General features: G+C 42.9%; 1 protein-coding gene across 30 annotated transcripts in view; it reads left to right on the top strand.

Moving 5' to 3' along the window:
- SDCCAG8 (SHH signaling and ciliogenesis regulator SDCCAG8) overlaps positions 1 to 18,157 on the top strand; it is a 222,798-nt gene that overhangs the window by 172,237 nt on the left and 32,404 nt on the right. The window contains exon 16 of one of the 30 annotated variants that reach the window (XR_011434151.1): positions 643 to 1,898. The exons of 26 other annotated variants lie outside the window; for them this stretch is intronic. Coding sequence is in view for 3 of the 4 variants with exons in the window: in XM_070255705.1 (XP_070111806.1) it covers positions 643 to 709 (67 nt within the window). In the remaining variant the exon portion in view is untranslated. Of the gene's footprint in view, positions 1 to 642; positions 1,903 to 18,157 lie in introns of those variants that run through there. 3 more of the 30 variants (XM_070255705.1, XM_070255716.1, XM_070255706.1) reach the window with 3 other exon arrangements.

Below are 18,157 nucleotides of genomic sequence, written 5' to 3'. Positions count from 1 at the left end.
TTTCCTTTTATCATTTTTTTTGGTGCAAGCATCATTCCATTTTTCTTTTTTAATTAGGTCACAGTATTTATCAAGATGATGATTATAGCACACAGCTGCTTCACCAAAAAAAAAAATTGTGCTGTATAACTTCCTCTTTACTCCCTTGCTACATTTGCTGTGGCCCGAAGGGGCGGGGCCGCATTTTTCCATATGTATTCTGTGTAGGACAAGCAGTCCTACAAAATGGTCTTTGATAAAAGGAATGCAGGATGTTTTAGTCTGGGGACAGATTGCGGAATCAATCCGCTCTTTGGAAGGTAACAATGCACATTAGTATATTAAAAGCCTTGATAAGTCTGAGAAATTATTCACCATTCTTAAAGTTTAAGTTGGCTTTAATTAAAATAATAAGATAAATAAAAATATTTGTGAAAACAAAATTTTGCAGATAAAGGTGTGAGGCTGCAGCATGAAGGACTGCAGACCGCCTGCAGGGATGTTTTTGAGACATAGCACCGATCTAAGCGTGGAGATGACCCACTGCGGCACTCCATAGAGGACCCGAAGGATTGCTCCCCGGCCCTGTGATCATCCTTCATCCCTTCACCCCTCTCGTTCCAACCCTGGTTTTATTTTCACTTTGTTTCCCTTGCACTCTAGGGTATGGCATGATTACCAAGTCCGTGCTTTCTACCTCATGGGCAAGAAAGGCTGCCTGAGACTGTAGCTGTCGCATACACCCTCGCTGCTGAACAATGCTGTCTGTGATCTGCAGGCGAAGCTTGCGGTGTGATTCATCCAGGCTCCTGAGACTGTGTCCAGGGATGGATGTGGAGAGGAGTCGGTCCTGGAGGACTTCCTGGTCTCTAGTACCACCTCTCTGGCTGTGATGAGCCAGGAGAGTAAGCATCTGGTTTTTTTCTCGGTTCATGGGCTCTCCAAAGGGATTTTTTGGGGCCGGCCTCGTGGCCAAGTGGTTAAGTTCGTGCGCTCACTTTGGCGGCCCAGGGTTTCACTGGTTTGGATCCTGGGCGCAGACATGGCACTGCTCATCAAGCCATGCTGGGGTGGCGTCCCACATGCCACAACTAGAAGGACCCACAACTAAAAATATACAGCTATGTACCGGGGGGCTTCGGGGAGAAAAAGGAAAAATAAAAAGGGATTTTTTTGTTGTCATGGTCTTCCTTCTTCTCAGGCATCTAGAGTCATTTCTGAATATATAGAGAAAGAAGATTAGTGTTCGTTAATTTATTAGTTTGTTCATTCACTGTTACGTACATTGTTCGGATGTTTACTGAGTGCCCACTATGGTAAGAGGGACCTGTAGTAGGCTTGGGGATTAAAAAGATGCTCAAGATGTAACCCTTGTCTTTGAGAATTCATGCTCCCAGTAGCCTGGAATGCCTTTCCCTTCTCTGCCTAGAGAACTCTTCTCTCCCAAGAGCCAGGGCCCCTGTCATGTCTTCAGTGAAGCCTTCCTCCACTCCACCTCTGCAGAGCACTTTGATCAAGCACACAGGGGCATCAACTGTTCTCGAATGTCTGACTCATTAGACCGTGAACTCCTTAAGAACAGGAACCATGTCCTAGTCATCTTTGTTTCTCTAGCGTGTAGCCCAGTGCCAGGCACTTGGAAGGCACTTACTGAATGAATATGCCATCTTTTTTATCTTCTAGCACATCTTTTTCAGTTTCCCAAAACTGTAGAAGGGAAAAAATAATGAGTGAAAAACAGAGTTTGATGTATATGTACAACTTTTTTAATATATGTATTTTACGACCTCTCATCTGTATCCTCACATTTGGAAAAACTGCTCAGTATATTTGTTAATTACCATCAACTAATATAAATCTAAAGTTTTGCTGAATAATCATGTGCGTCCAGTGTGCACTCAATAAATATTAATCACAACTATTAAATAGACTCTGATCTCATTGAAACTAGAGTGGCTCCCTCGCTCTATTTAGGCCCTTTAATGACTCCTTGTGTTATTAGTTGGTCCTTGTTTTGCGAGGTTTGTAGGTCGTGTTTAATGGAGCTGCTGGTTGAGGTTGTTAGTGGTTACGTAAATGACTTTGACTTTACCACTTTATGACAGTCATTTGGAATGAGTTATATATTTTCCAAGCTTTTGGTTTCCCCAGAGGCCTGATATATTAAAGAATGATTGTTAAGTTGCAAATTTTGTGAGTTTTTTTTAGTCAGCTAAATTTGACATTTTACATGATGCTAGTGACTTCTGTGTCATAGATGAAAGAGATAATGTAGAATTGAGGCTGGGAGACATTTTCCTTCTTTTCCATGGCCAGGCAGAGCAGCCCTTGGAAGATGGTCCTCGGAAAGAGATGATCATTTCTCACTCAAACCAAATATACTTAACTTCTGTATCTCTCTCACTTTAAAATAATCGTTTCTGTGACCTGTGTCTGGAAGTGCTCCAGTTTTTCCACATGGCCCTTAAAACATAGTGTCAGCATTGCATTTCATATTTCTTACTTTGAATTATGCTACAGTGTTCACTGCAGGGTTAGCTCCTGCTGGGCCTGGCTGGAGTGTAGGGTCCTGGGCTCCTTTTGGCTTTTTGCCTAGAACAGGGAGGCCTCAGTGCCTGCAAATGGGGCAGCCCAGCAGCCTCCTTAGCCCTTTTCTCCTAGGTCCACACTGCGCTCTTGGCGTTTTAGGTCTCCCCACTTCGATATGAAGAGTAAATGACTCCAAGCGAAGGCTGGAAACTGCATTTGAGCCTGATGTCCAGGTATCTCGAGTGAGAACTACTTTCAGGGTAGGATTTGGGGGTCAGGTAGGGGCAGCATTATCAGAAAATTTGAGCTCTCACTAGAGGCCAGCATCCCTTCATTCTAGGCACTCAGTCCCTCCCTCTTGTTTCTCTGGGACATGTTTCTATTTTCCAGCACTTAGAGCACTGTATTCATGGCATTTTATGTCCTTCTCTCTTATTAGATTGTTAAGTCTTCAGTCAATTTCTGAAGTCCAGTGGATAAACCTGTGTTGAATTAATGAGTAATTCTCTAGGGACCAAAATTATTTTAGTTTAAAAGCTGTTAGCTAATGGTTAGGATTAATATATGCTGATTCCATGTGTGTCCTCATTTCTCTCCACCAAGCCATTAGAGTTTGGACTCACCTGGCTTTATTAGCTACTCTTAAACCGTTTGAAGATACAGTATGGTTTGGTCCATCCAAAACAAAAGATCAAACACAAGTGATTGAATACCTGTTACATGATAGGAGCTACAGGCCATGGAGAGATAGAAGATAAATTAGACAATCACTGCCCTTCAGAGGTTCTTGTTCATGGGAGAGAGTGTAGAGCCCTCACTCTTGCCCCACCAGACCCAGGCAGTAAAGACTTTAGTAGAGATGTGCGTGTAGCAGCATAGGATCACTGAAGGGAGGCACAAATCTAGCCTGGGAGATGTTGGGGAACTTTTTGGAGGAAGGGATGCCAAAACTTAACTTTAGAGGATGTGCAAGGCTACATGCCTGGCAGAAAGCAAAACTGGAGAAAAGCTCTGGAGAGAGAAGTGATGGCACATGGAATAGGAAGCACAAACAGGTCATTGTTGGTGAATGCATTGGGGATCGATGACAGGGCTCTGGCTCTTTATCCTGTAGGTACTGGGCGGGGTGGGGGGGGGCGCAATGAAGAGTTTTCAATAGAGCACAATAGCAGATCTGAATTTCAAATGGCTCACTCTGATGGCAGCGTGAAGGATGGGCTTTAGGGAGCCAGACAGGGAAACCATGTAGGAAATGATGAGTGCCTGAAATAGAGATGAAGAGGAGGCCATGGATTGGAGAAATATTTAGGGGGCAAAATTGGCTAGTGATCAGTGGGATATGAGAAGTGAGGAAAAGAGAGGAATCAAGTAATTTTCTTCCCTAACTCTTACTGTTAGTACCTGTTTCTTTGGTCTAAATCCCAGTGACGTTTTTTATATCTCTTAGAATGAACCTGCAGAATGCCTTAAAAGCAATGATTGTAAAATGACATTTGTTAGTCATATCTTCGTTTGGTTTAAATTTTCCCTAAAGCAAGTCTACATTTTTACTTTCAAACTTATGTATCCTTTATTTCTATGACTATTCAAACTAGATTTATAATTTTTACAATAAATATTTTAAATCCCAAGAAATGGGTGTCAAGAATTGTATCACAAGAGAGATTGTAGCTGGTTTACCAACTCCTGACATTGCCGATGTATGGCCTTCCTGCCCCTCCCCTCCCAGCTGGGCCATCCCTCCTCCCCGGGTACACTGACCATCCATCTAGCCCTGTCCTTGGTGCTAGGTAAAAGGGTCCTCCCTGACAGGACAGGCACCAAAGTAGATAATAAAATAGAGTGATAATGTATAATGATACTTCTCTTTGGCCAATCCTACTATTTAGACTCCAAGAAGTAGTATTATTTCTAAGAGAAGAATATTGAAAATAATCAAATCAAAATATTAAATCAAATCATCAAAATGTCCAACATCAGGAGATTAGTTACTATAAACAGTTTACATAAATTCCCTACAATGGTAGTCTAAAATGCCAATAAAATCATTTGTTGGAAAAAATAATGTTTATTGACATGATGAATGTTCAAAGTATATCTCCAGGGGAAAATATGATACAAGTAATATATATTATATGATTCCATTTTTTTGTGAAAAAAAAAAAATGGTAGATAGATCTAGGTATAGATATGTACCCAAAATATCATATTTTCTTCACACTCTAGTCCACACATATGTGGACTCAAATTTTGCCCATGCCAACTCGTATGTAGAGCTCAGCATCTCTTTGAGTTCCCCAAAAGACTTGGTATGCACAAAGGCAGTGCTGATAGCCTGGACTTCACTGATGCTGTTATAAGAAGGTGGAGAACAGGTACGCCTCCTGCCCCTTAGAAACAATGTAACAATCTCCATTGATAGTTAGTTTTCTCCTTCAATGTCCTTTCTAGGCTGACTTTTTCCTTTCTCCTGCTTCCGCCTTTCCCCATAACTTTCAAATTCTTTGCTTTCTCATCTTCTGGGAACCACAAATTCCTTATACCTCTGCATTATACAGAAAAATGCAGCTCTGCCACAGCTCTTGCTTCAAATGTGCATACATTCAAGTTAGCCTGTATCTCAAGTAAATAGTAAATTTAACCATTTAACTTTGCAACCTTGTATACACACACACACACACACACACACACACACACGCTAAAAGAAAGTCTAATAAAACGGTATTTACCTGTACTATGCAATCCATATTTTCTATTTTATGACTTACTAGTGGCTCATGACCCAAAATTTGAAAAACTCTGCCATGGAAGGCCATCTAATGACCCCAAAACTTCAGCATACCCCTTTGGAATCTTACTTCTAAAATTATCAAATTGTTTCTTCCAAAAACTTAATGAATTTTTTTTCCATCTTGTTACACATGTGTGTGTGCATGTGTGCATGCACAAACACACACACACAACAGGACACCCAAAAATGTAAAACATTAGCTGTCTCTAGGCAGTGGGTTTATTGGTGTGTTTTCTTCCTTCACATTTTCCAATAATTTCTAGGTTTTGTGCACTGAGCATGTGTTACTTTTGTAAAAGGAAATGAAAACATTTAAAAAAAGGAAAAAGAATAAAAAAGGCACAGCTCAGCTTCTGTCTCTTCTTGGAAACCTACCCTGACTAATCCTCTCCAAGCAGGGTCCATTCCCTCCGTCTGTTTTTCCACTTTGCCCTTTTGATTTCTCTTGCCCAGCACTTATATCATTGCCTTGTCATAATCTGTTTTTATTGTGCTTTCCTCCTAGTTCTGAGACCATTCCTCTTCTGTTTGGTTCATCACCATCAAAGACCACTTCTCCCTTCCCTCTGTGACGAGATTCTTAAACTGAAATCCACAGATAGGTTGTTAATCTCCAGAAAATGTATGCAAATTTTAATGTTTACTCATTTCCTTTCTGAAAATTGGATCCAGTTAGCTTTTGAAGGCCTGTGCTGTGCCAGAGTCAGCCTGGCGGCCTCGTGGTTAAGGTGGGACCTTCTCACCTTCGTGACTCGGGTTTGTTTTGTGCCCAGGAACCACACCACCCGTCTGTCGGTTGTCGTACTGTGGTTGCTGTGTGTTGCTGTGATACTGAAAGCAATATTGAAAAAATTGGCCATGAAAACCCTGTGAATAGCAGCAAGCGTTGTCTGATACAGCGCCGGAAGGTGAGAGGAAGGCGCAGAAAGACCAGGCAAGGCTCCGCTCTGCTGCCCCCGGGGGCGCTGGAAGTCACTATCCACTCAACAGCACTAACCACAGCCTTGTGCCAGGCAAGCTGCTAGGTCTGATCTTCATCCGACTCTCCACGCATTGGAGAGCTCCTGACCCGCTGCTCTCTGTGCTCACCCAGCCTGCTGTCCTTGTCCAGAGTGAGTGCCACGTGGCAAGGACGGCCCTGTCTCGCTCCTCGCCTTCCTGCTCCCAGAACAGTGTCTGGAACACAGTAGGCACTCAAGACTGTAACATTGTGAATGCCTAAGCATGGCGAGGAAGAAAAGGATTTTATTTTATTATCCCCACTTTTCAGAGTTGATTAAATATCATGATGTTACTTGAGGAAGCAGGAAGGAATTAAAAGCATTCAGACTGGGGTTTACGCTCAGTCTCGTCGCAAAACTGGTCTTGAAGCAGGTTTCGATTTGGCGCCTGAGTGGGCGTCTGTCTTCTTGTCTTTCAGGCTGGCTCAGTGGTCGCGTAGGCCCTTTCTACCTCTAAATTACACTCCTCCTGGCTGGCTCTAGGCTCCATATCTAACCCCCGTCTCCTGCCTCTTGGGTTAGAGAATGTGCACCACTCTTGAGTTTGACTTTCCCTTGGCTTCATTCAATATGGTTCATCTTGTTTTTGAAGGTAGTTTGTTCCATAGAAACCAGACAGGGTGTTGTTTAAATAGTAGGCTGATGTCTCAGTGCAACATATCGGCCCACTGAGATCTACAAGAGTGTGAATCACAAACCCGCCTCTGTACGTTTCTGATTTAGTGTGAATGTTCTGGATGTAAGAAAATCCTGTTCAGAATGGTCAGGTTACCTCATTTTGCAATCAATCGTATTTCGAAATGTTAAGCTGGTAGAATAACTGCTCTTCCTCGCTAAGTAGATTCTTTCAACTGTAGCAAAACATTTTTAAAGTTAGGTAATTCCATCTCTAATCCAAATTGCATTTGTTTCTTTTCTCCAGACCATGGATGCGCTGGGGCTGTGCATTTAAAGCTCAGCTTTGTGCGTGGCGTTCCTGTGACGATTTCAGTGTGTAAAATAAGATGTTTACAAAAGCCAGCCTGAGACCCATACTATACAGCAGTTTAGCAGCAAATTTCTACTCTGGGTATTTAACAATAATGGGATCTTTCTATTGGCTTTACATAAACTCAGATTAGTAGTAAAATCTAAGTAGCAGCCCATTTGGCAAACTCTTATACTTTAAGCAGTCACAAATTTGCTTCTGATTGTGCTTTTCATTCACACCTAGCTCAGATTTTTTCCTGATGCTTTTTTAAATCCTCTAATTTACATACTGTGGTAAATTTAAAATGAGAACAGATGAATGCTGCTACACTTTCTATTTCACTGATGAATATGGTATTTTGCTTCAACTATCTAGCTGTTATATATTCAATGACCTTTAAAACATGAAATAGATACTTCTTTTCATATACACTGTGCAAGATGGATTATTAGTATTGTCTTCCCTTTCAGACACTGAGTCTGAGACTCAGAGGCCGAGCAGAGCTTCTGGGAGCTGACTGTAACAGGCGAAAGCCCAGAGGTTCCTGCTCCCGGGCTCCCACCTGCTCTTCTGGGCAGAGAGGCCTCTTCCCGTGTGGCTGTCTTGGGGATGTGAGAGCGGAGGCACCCACTATAATGCACTTCTCCTGGCCCTGCAGTCCCAGAGTGCCACAGTTGAAGGAATTATACCCATTTGAGGATGCTAGAACATATATTTTAAGTCTGAGTAAGAAAAGAGGTAGCAGTTTTTGGGTTGTTTTTTGTTTGTTTGTTTGTTTTGTGAGGAAGATCGGCCCTGAGTTAACATCTGTTGCTAATCTTCCTCTTTTTGCTTGAGGAAGACTGACGCTGAGCTAACATCTGTGCCAATCTTCCTCTGTTTTATGTGAGATGATGCCGCAGTGTGGCTTGACGAGCAGTGCTAGGTCTGTGCCCAGGATCTGAACCTGTGAATACTCTGGCCACTGATACAGAGCATGTGAACCTAACCACTATGCCACCAGGCCGGCCCCAAGAGGTGGCGTTTTTTGATTGACTAATATGGATTTGGCTCCAGCTAAGTGTAATATGTTATCTCATTTGTTATTATTGGTAATAATAATCTTGTTCTCCAGAGGAGCAAAGTGAGGCTTGGAGAGGTATCAGAGAAAAAACGGAGCCTGAAAGGAGTTAAAGCGGTAAAAATAGATTTGATTCAGGAACTGTTGCAATATGGGGAGAGAGACCTCAGTATATAACTGGGCTCGATTTCAAGTCAGCAAGGAAACCTAGGGGGTTTTTGTTGTTGTTATTGTTGTTGTTTTGAGGAAGATTAGCCGTGAGCTAACTGCTGCCAATCCTCCTCTTTTTGCTGAGGAAGACTGGCCCTGAGCTAACATCCGTGCCCATCTTCCTCCACTTTATATGTGGGACGCCTGCCACAGCATGGCTTGACATGTGGTGCCATGTCCGCACCCGGGATCCGAACTGGCGAACCTGGGGCCGCCGAAGTGGAACGTGTGCACTTAACCACTGCGCCACCAGGCCAGCCCCAAACCTGGGAGTTTATAGCCAAGGAGCAGGACAGGGGTCAGGAACCGGTGGCTAGAAAATTACTAAGAAGAAACATCAGGGGTCAAGGGAGATTCTGGCTAAAGCGACCTTGCTGGGTTCTTCCTGAAGGCAGGCCAGGGCGATCAGACGGCTCCTGGGGGATGGCAGAGAATGAGGCATTTTGATCAGACATGTAGGTTTATCAGATGTCAAGGGTGGAAGACTCTCTAAACTACAAGAGTCTTGCTAGAACTGGGCAGTGCAGGCCTGACAAGGGCAGACACTGAAGCCCAAGGTCAAAGCCTAGTTGAGAAGAGGGCTCAGAGGAACCTGCCTGGAGTTTGGTCAAGGAGAGAGCCTTTGTGGTCGGAGGTGAGGTTGTTAAGTAACTGAGGTTTCTAAGGCCAGGCTCTTTCTGTGCCCACACTGGCTCCCTGTCCACGTCAGCCTATGCTCCCCACGAGAGACGAGCCGCTCGAGGAGAAAGTTCTTCTTTTGTTTCTGCATCTTGCATAGTGAACAACACATCACTTTGTTCCCGATGGGCCATCTGCCTGGGCAGAATTTCCATAAAGATAACAAACGTGCCCTCCTTTGTGCTGAAATGCAGGGCCGTCGGAGACACCTTCCTAGGGGAGGTGGGAATAAATGCTTGAGGAAGTGAATCGAATCCATCATGTAACTTTGTAACAGTGTTCATTTTAGATCCAATAACCAAAATCAATATTAATTTGTTATATACAGTATTTAGGCTAAAAATGCCATAATTCCTAAGACAAGAAAAATCTAGGACACATTTTTAAAGTACAAGTTTAAAAGAAGGGAATCTTTCTATTTCAGAATGAAGGGATGAAAAGTTTTAAAAATGATAACAAAAAATTCCTAGGGAGTTTTGAGTTTTTATTTTACCCTAACATGAAAAAGCGGTCCAGTTCCTGAACACTTGATTGCTTTACTTCTGTCTGTCTTGATCACACTCCACTGTGCTGAGAGACTGGAGGCTCTGAAATTTAGTAAATGGCCCTAATTCAAGATGTCCTACTCCAAATTTAGCTTGATAGAAAGGCAAGCTATTGTCACTATATTTTACTTCCGGCAAACCCAGTACATTCAATTCAGAATTACAATGAATTAGTTAATTGGCCCTTCTTCACTGGACAGCATGATTCGTCATAGTAAGTTCCCCTGTAATGCTTGTAAAAGTGATTCGGTTTATTAGAACCCTCAGTCTGTGCTATATTTCAAGGGCAGAGTACATTTGATAGTGTTACCCAATAAACCAAATTTGTCGCAATATTTGGCTGGGCAATCCGCTGGGCCCTGAGGAAACCAAGAAGGGGTCAGAATGGTCTCTGAACTCAAGGCATGCATGTTTCAGGAGCAAGGACTGGTGGAGTGGGTGTCCACTGCGCCAGGGGCCTGGGGGAACTCAGAGCATGGGCTCTTTCTTTGCTCTTCATCCGCCTAGTTTTCTGTCTCCTCTGACTGCTCATCCTTTGGATGCACCAGGAGCATGCAGAGTGCAGCTTGATGGAAAGACCTGCTCGTCAGCCTTCTCTCCTTGGCTTGGTTCACTGACGGGGAAGGTCTGACATAATTAGACCTGAGAAAAGCGGGCAGGTTCTGTTTTCATCCTCCATCCTGCTCTGGCCAGGGGGAAATTCCCCTGTTAACTCTGTGGCTGGCTGGGGTCATGCAGGTGACCCAAGGTCCCTGGGCCATTCAGGTTATTCAAAGCTAAAAGTTGTGGGGCATTTTAGGGGATTCGTTTAACGAACCTGCAGAATTAATCAGATGACAAATTTGGGGATATAGAGGCAAAATACATAGTATTTTTTGGTGTATGTGTGAGGAAGATTAGCCCTGAGCTAATATCTGTTGTCACTCTTCCTCATTTTGCTTGAGGAAGATTGTCCCTGAGCTCATGTCTGTGCCAATCTTCCTCTATTTTGTATGTGGGACACCACCACCACGGCATGGCTTGATGAGCGGTGCATAGGTCTGTGCCTGGGATCCAAAGCTGTGAAGCCTGGGCCACCAAAGCAGAGTGCATGAACTTAACCACTACACCACTAGGCCAGCCCTTATACATAGTATTTTTTAAAAATGAGTACCAATTCTAATGAAACCAGTATGGGAGAATCTGCTTAAAGAAAATGATCAAAGAAATTTGAATGAGCTGTGTCTGTAATTCTCTTCATGTGGATTCATAAGGAAAACCAGTCTTTTATTTTTGCACCAATGTGCCTAGGTCAAAGTGTATCAGTCCCAGCATTGGAAGAAAAAGGCAGGGGAAGTAGTTTAGAGTTCAGCTTGAAGATCTTTTGGTCGATGCTATTTTTTTAATAAATGTTAAATACACGCATCACACTGTCTTCTAAAGAACATTTGTTTTTTAAGGGTCTTTGTGCATTCATCTGTGGAAAAAAAGCAGCCAAGCTGCTCTATTCAAATTCCAAATTCTAGGGGAGCAGATTGTCACAAAATATACAGTGATGAACTTCCAAAATGGAAAATGGATGGAGGAAGCATAGGTATTTATCACACATGCTAGAAACATTAATGCTTCGTGAGTAACAAATGGACCTTCGACTCTTTTTTGATCAGATGCATCCTGCTTTGTAGCAATTAGTTTATTGATTATTTCGTAATTTTCTTATGGAAACAATCTTATAAATATTCAAATTCAGTGGGTGTCTATTTTGTTAATCCTGAAGACGTGAAATAAATTTCATTCTTAGTGTCACATCAACGGCAAAAATGATCACAAAACTAAAAATAATTCATTTAAATGTGCACATTGTTTAATAGTTGGTGTTAGATCCAAGGCATGGTTCTTTCCTTTTAAATTGATCATTTATAGCTGATAATTTTCAGTGTAATATAGGAGCCCTGTTGAAAATATAGGAAAAGGATCCAGCCTTTAAGTAAAAATGTATTTGCTTTGCTTGGTCCATCAGTTTCCATATTTACAACAGCTTCCCGTTGTTGACTGGCATCATGTGTTGAGAAATAGTCTTTCAATTACAGTGTATTTATTTCTGGACTTTCTACTCGTAGCAGTCCTTGTGCAAATGTAATGTCTGTAATGCTGATGGTTGATGTCAAAGTACAGTATTTAAGTCCAATTTTTCATTCGTTTTATAAAGCTTTTATCCTTACCACATTGACTTAAGTCACTCAAAATTGATTCTTTTTTTTTCTTTTTTAAGATTTTATTTTTCCTTTTTCTCCCCACAGCCCCCTGGTACATAGTTGTATATCTTAGTTGTGGGTCCTTCTAGTTGTGCTGTGTGGGACGCCACCTCAGCATGGCTTGACGAGCAGTGCCATGTCCACACCCAGGATCTGAACCAGCGAAACCCCAGGCTGCTGAAGCAGAGCGTGCGAACCTAACCGCTCAGCTATGGGGCCAGCCCTCAAAATTGGTTCTTAAAAGAGAGCTCGTTTACATAATTGCAACTTCGAGCATGCTTTATGAGTTTCATTGGCACTCTCCAACCCGCTGTTAGGTGGTTATCAAGGGCGGTTATTACAGTTTGCAATACAAGGAAACCAGAAGACAGGGATTTTGTTGACTTACCCTGTAAGACAGCATTGCTGCTAGACTTTTGGTGTGTGTTTCTTCTCTTTGTGGCTGCAGTACCCAAGGCGTCTCTCTGTCAGAAATATAATCATCAGGTCTTCTGGTGTAGATGGAGATCTCCCTGCAGGAAGCTTCAGATCCATCTTGAAATGAGGGCTCAGGGCACAAGACAGTTTGATTTGATCTTGACTTTTGTTGTGGGTCTGAGGAAGTTACTAATCTTAGGAGCACACTTCTTGGAAGAAGTCTGAAAATTCAACAGAGATGATCTTAGGATCTTTGCTATAAGAGAAATTCATCTACACCTTTAGTCTCACTGGCCCAGGCCCCTGTCTCTGGTCTCATTTCATGCTTCAAGGCTTCTTGGTTCCTGGTCCTCTTCTTTTTTTTTTTTCTGCTTTATCTCCCCAAATCCCGCCAGTACATAGTTGTATATCTTAGTTGCAGGTCCTTCTAGTTGTGGCTTTTTTTTTTTTTCCTGCTTCCTGGTCCTCTTCATGATTCCACAGTTAGTTTGACAACCACTGAACATTGTATTAAACCTCTTGCTACCATGTACAGATTTCCTGACACCCCTTACAATAGCGATAATTATTATATAGTATATCATTATACAACATATGATAATAGGTATCATTAAAATTATTACCATTATTTTAGCAGCAGCTAACTTTACCTGGTACTTGCCATGCACTAGCCATTGTTCTTGGTCTAACACTTACCTTTATTAACACATTTAATTCTTATAACAACCCTGCAAGGCAAGTACTAGCATTATCCCCATTTTACCAATGAGGAAACTGAGGCACAGTGAGGTTAACTAACTGGCTCAAGGTCACCTAGCTACTACATGACAGGGGTGGAACTTGAACCCAGGCAGCTGCTCCCAAGTCTATGAAGAAGGAATGCTGACGTGAAGAATCTTAGGAGTATTTTAGCTTCCATAATAGCCATTTTTTAAAAAAATTCCTCCTGTAGTTCCAGTAAGATGTGACATGGAATCCATTCTGAACAGAGTCCCAACATACATGCCTTAAGCTGTTGCATACATACCTTAAGCATAAGTATCCTCTGTCTGTATGTGAAAACCTTATGTTCTGATAGATGGAAGAAAATGTGGTGGAGAGAGTAAAACATTAATAGTTGCAAATATGTTTATGTTATCTTAAATATAAGGCGGATTGATGGAAAGGGAAAAGGAAAAGAAGAAAAGCAATAATTTGAAATAAGAGTGGCAGAAAGGGCATTCAGTAAAATCTCTTTTTCTGATAATAAAAAAGTCATGGCTGGTTGTTGACGGTTTACCCTGACATTACACTGGGTGCTTTCCCAGGATTACCCTGCTCTACGAGCAAGGAATCGGGCTTGGAGGAGGAACGGTGGCCACCACTGCGCAGTCGCTAAGAGGCGCAGCTAGGACTGGAGCAGGCCTGCCGGACTCCAAGGCCTGCGCTCTCTACAGCACCTCACTGTCTCTGCCCCGAAAGAGAAGACGGTCCTAGGGGACCCAGAACATCACTGGCTGTCAGGGGGATTGTCCAGATCAGTCAGGTGGAGGCCTGAGAAATGTTGCCAGGAACAAAAGTCACTGAAATACTAGAGGAGCGTTACCGAAAGGCTACCGGGGGCAGTGGTTATCCACGAGAGGAAAGAAACCATACAGCCTTTGGAAAGAGTGGGAATGGAAGGTGAGGGTGGAATCCTCAGGAAGAATACATTTGTAATCAGTTTGCACATGCTTTTGAGTATGTTCATGCTTTTCATTTATTGCCACTCAGCTGTGATGTGGGAACTCCAAACTTTTTTTGGAAACTTTCTACCAGCAGATATCACTGTCACCCCAGGTTTTATTGCGTGTATGTCACATTTTGTTTGTTCCTTTTTTAGGCCCTGTCTGCCTTTCTCCTTTGTGTTACCATGGCAATATTAATGTTATTGATCTGAGTGGAGCATGATGTTATTCACCAGTGTGGCATAAATTAGATTTATAAAAAATCTATTTAATAAAGCAATTTATCAGGTGTTAATAATGTGCATATATTATATATATATTTATTTTTTGGTCACCAAATATAGAGGCCTCTACTTAAAGTAATCATTAAAGAGGCACATCTGTTTTCACAAAAGGCATGCTTTCTTATCTTAAACACAAAGTTTCTGCAGTGAGTACTACTTTAGAAAGGAGGATCTATAGGATTTGTCCTACAGTAGCACGTTTGGCCATTTTCCCTGAGGCCACGGGCAAGGATGGAATCAGTGCCAGCTAGGAATGGTCACTGTGAGCGAGCCCAACTCATAGTGATTGATCACCACTGCAACAGGGGAAATCCAGAGACTTCCTGTTGTCAGAAGTTGAAGCAGATCAGTCTTAAAGAACATCTAATCGGACATTTTAACAACAAAGATGATTCAGAAGATAAATAGCCCAACTCTCCATTTCCACAAGCCAAAGGTATTACAGGTCCAGTTGACTGGGGCAAAGTGTGGATGATGCCCGTTCAGTATTGAGAAATGGGTGACAAGGCTGGAGAGTGGGAGCTTGCTTAACTCTCTTTCGGTAATGTCGTGGTCACGCAAATCAGCTCCCGGCTTCCAGGCTCCCTGGGTAGTCTCTTCTCCTTTTTCTTATTTGCGTGCACTCCCACCAGCCAATTCTTGGGCTTGCTGCATTTCTCACGTGGCTGAAGTCGGTGGCCCTATAGCCTTTGCCTCCCAGCACCCCAGAGGGAACCACAATTCCCAACGAGGCACTGCCTGTTATATCTTATTGCTTAATTATTCTACCTATTAAATGCCACTTAGAACCTTGTCAGCTGTTGAGAAAAGGTAATTATCACTAGTCACATGAAAAACACTTTTTTGGCTGCCTTACGGATACACATTTTACTGGTACCTTGATACATAATGAAGCCTGATAGCAAAACTTTTGCTTGTCTCTTCTTCAAGCCACAGCTGTTTCCCTGCTAAATTCATCCCATCTGTCTTCTCTTCCGTAAAGCTGTAGGCAGTAGAGCATAAGTACAGAAGCAGTTCAGTGCTATTTTGGATAAACATAGCTGAAATTTGAATCTTTGCCATTTGCGATGCACACATTTTGTTTTACTGCTGTAAAGAGAGCTGTCAAAATACAACTACATGGATAATTTACTAAAATACAGTCAAATATAAGGTTGATCAAAGAGAAAGTACGCGGGGTCAGTCTGACTGTTGCCATATGTGCTCAGAAAGCCGCCCTGGCCTTGGGACCCCGCGAGCTCCGGCCGGTCGGTCGGAGAAGGCTGTATCTGAGGTCTTTGTTGTAACCCTGCAGCCTGGTGTCAGGAGTTACCAGCTCCTTGTAACTGTCTGTGGCATGCCCTGCAGAGCCTGCAAGAGGCTTCACGAGTCCACTCTCTTAGTCTCCAGAAATATTTGCATCGATGGGAAACGGCTTCTCTTTCTTGGCACATCCAGTCAGATTTGAGCTACATTACCATTCTACAGTGTTTTGAAATGTGTTGCATTGAAACTTTTTTTATACCAGTGAGACAGTCTATTTCATTTACATCCCATTCCTTATTTCTGGGTTATTGGTGTGTATAAATGTACTGTTGTGCTTTTTTTTTTAATCAGTAGTGCCCAATGCTTCCGAGTCAATGGAGAAGTTTTCTTGAATTAATCCCTCTTCTGAATTGTAAGGCCACTCACTCACCTGGACCACTCCCGTCATGCACGTTTACTTGCTTTCTGTTTCTCGTGCGCAGAGGTCTTTTCTAGGCCCAGTGGATGGTGATGTCTGTGAGGGGGGCGGGATCTGATGTATCAGGTAACCCCTGTGGCCAGAAGTCACGACATGTGTTTGGACATGAGACACAGCACCTTTGGGATGAGACCATTCAGAGATCTCTGCACCTGCAGTTTAGATTTAACTTGCTTCCTTTCCACCAGTGAGGTTTCTCTCCTAGCACTTTTCTAGAAGCATCTTTGCAAAATTCCCACAAATGTGGATCTTGTTAACAACTACACAACCTCCTTGGAATGAAATCTTATCTGTTTTGTTCTCCACTGTTTTCCGATACCCAGTAGAGAAGACATCGTAGGTTTCGGTAAATATTTGTTGAACAAATGAATGAGCGAATAATAGGACAAATGAATATTGTGCTCTTTTCTTCACATTGTCTTAAAGTCCCTGCCTCTTGGTCAGCTGGAAAACACCAGCATCTGTAGCACGTATGGCATTTAAACAGCTTTAGCAAAATCAGTGTTCCTGGGTCTCCCGTTGCTGCCAATGAAATTGTTTTCCTAGAAAGCCCTCAGGGCCTTTTCTGCGGTGAAGCATTGCCCTCTTTCATCTAGTTTTCTTTTAGCAAAGAAACTAGCCCCGGCTCCTTGGAAGGCAGAGGTAATATGACTGCCACAAATGCAAGAAACTCTCTGCTTCGACTGAAGGTGGAAATGGCAGCTTTTGCCACTGGTTCTTTGAAAGTCATCTGTATAAAAAGGGCAAGCAAATCTTTAAATTTACTCTATGCGGCCATCTGATCCCAGGCCAACAGGTGCTTTAGAAGTCCAGTCATGTCCACTATGATGTTGTCCTTATAATTTATTCTTTTGTTCAACGCCTGCCCGTGTCAGGCCCCGTGCTGGATGTTGTAGGTACAGTAATATTCAGCCCCTGCTCACAAGGAGCTAACATTTTAGTGCAGGAGAGAGACAGTCGTGATGCACTGTGATAAGAGCCATGATGTGCAACAGAGAAGGAATCGGTATGAGGAGACCAGAAAAGGCTCTGCAGAGGGGTGATACTTGACTCCTAAAGAGATGCAGAGTGTATGCAGAGAGTAGAATAAGGCACTTTCTCTAATCCTGTTCTTTGGATTCCACGCTTTAGAAGACCATTTTAGACTTAAAACCCAAGAAAAGATGCAGCACATGCCTTCTGACTGACTGCCTTATATTTCCGATATCATGGTATGGTTCTCCGCTTTGCTGGCCCTCCTGATGTCCCAGCCAGCTAGCCTGGAGTGTTCCTCTGGCTGTCCAGCCCCAAGAACACCCTGACTCAAGCCACTTCTTATAATGCCTGCACAGCACAATCCAATCACAGTACAGGCCTCTAAGCAGATTTTCATCTTGGGAGGGAGAAAATAATATACTACATAAAAAAATATTGTCTATGGCAACATTAGTCATTTTAAAGATTTTATTCTTTAAATTTTTTTCCTTTTTCTCCCCAAAGCCCCCCAGTACATAGCTGTATATTCTTAGTTGTGGGTCCTTCTAGTTGTGGTGTGTGGGATGCCGCCTCAGCATGGCTTGATGAGCGGTGCCGCATCCATGCCCAGGATCCGAACCAGCGAAACCCTGGGCCGCCAAAGCAGAGCGCGTGAACATAACCACTCGGCCACGGGGCCGGCCCCAACATTACTCATTAAACTCACCATTTGATGAGTTTGTGAGTTTTTCGGTTGACACCTTCTCCCCATCTTTCTGATAATTCTAGAGCCCATGCTTTGACTCCACTTGGATGGGAGGTACTCTCTGCCATCTGTGACAGGGAGGATAACGAGACCATTCTGCCAAATGGGCACATGCCCACACAGGCTATTTAAATAGAGATATCTCCTGGAAATACCTGTCCAGTAAATCGATGTGAATTCTCAGTGTTCCTGTGAGAGCTGGCAGGTCTAGGCAGCCATTGTCTAGAGAGAGGGCTGGAAATAACCCTTTGTTCAGAACCCTGTGAAGAAAGTTGGGCAGCCACGGTCAGGCCCTCTTGATCCTAGGTTG

This window comes from Equus caballus, chromosome 30, assembly GCF_041296265.1.
Source record: "Equus caballus isolate H_3958 breed thoroughbred chromosome 30, TB-T2T, whole genome shotgun sequence".
NCBI classification, from domain to species: domain Eukaryota; kingdom Metazoa; phylum Chordata; class Mammalia; order Perissodactyla; family Equidae; genus Equus; species Equus caballus.
The sequence above is the reverse complement of the archived record's forward strand: the minus strand, read 5'-3'. Positions and strand labels throughout refer to the sequence as shown.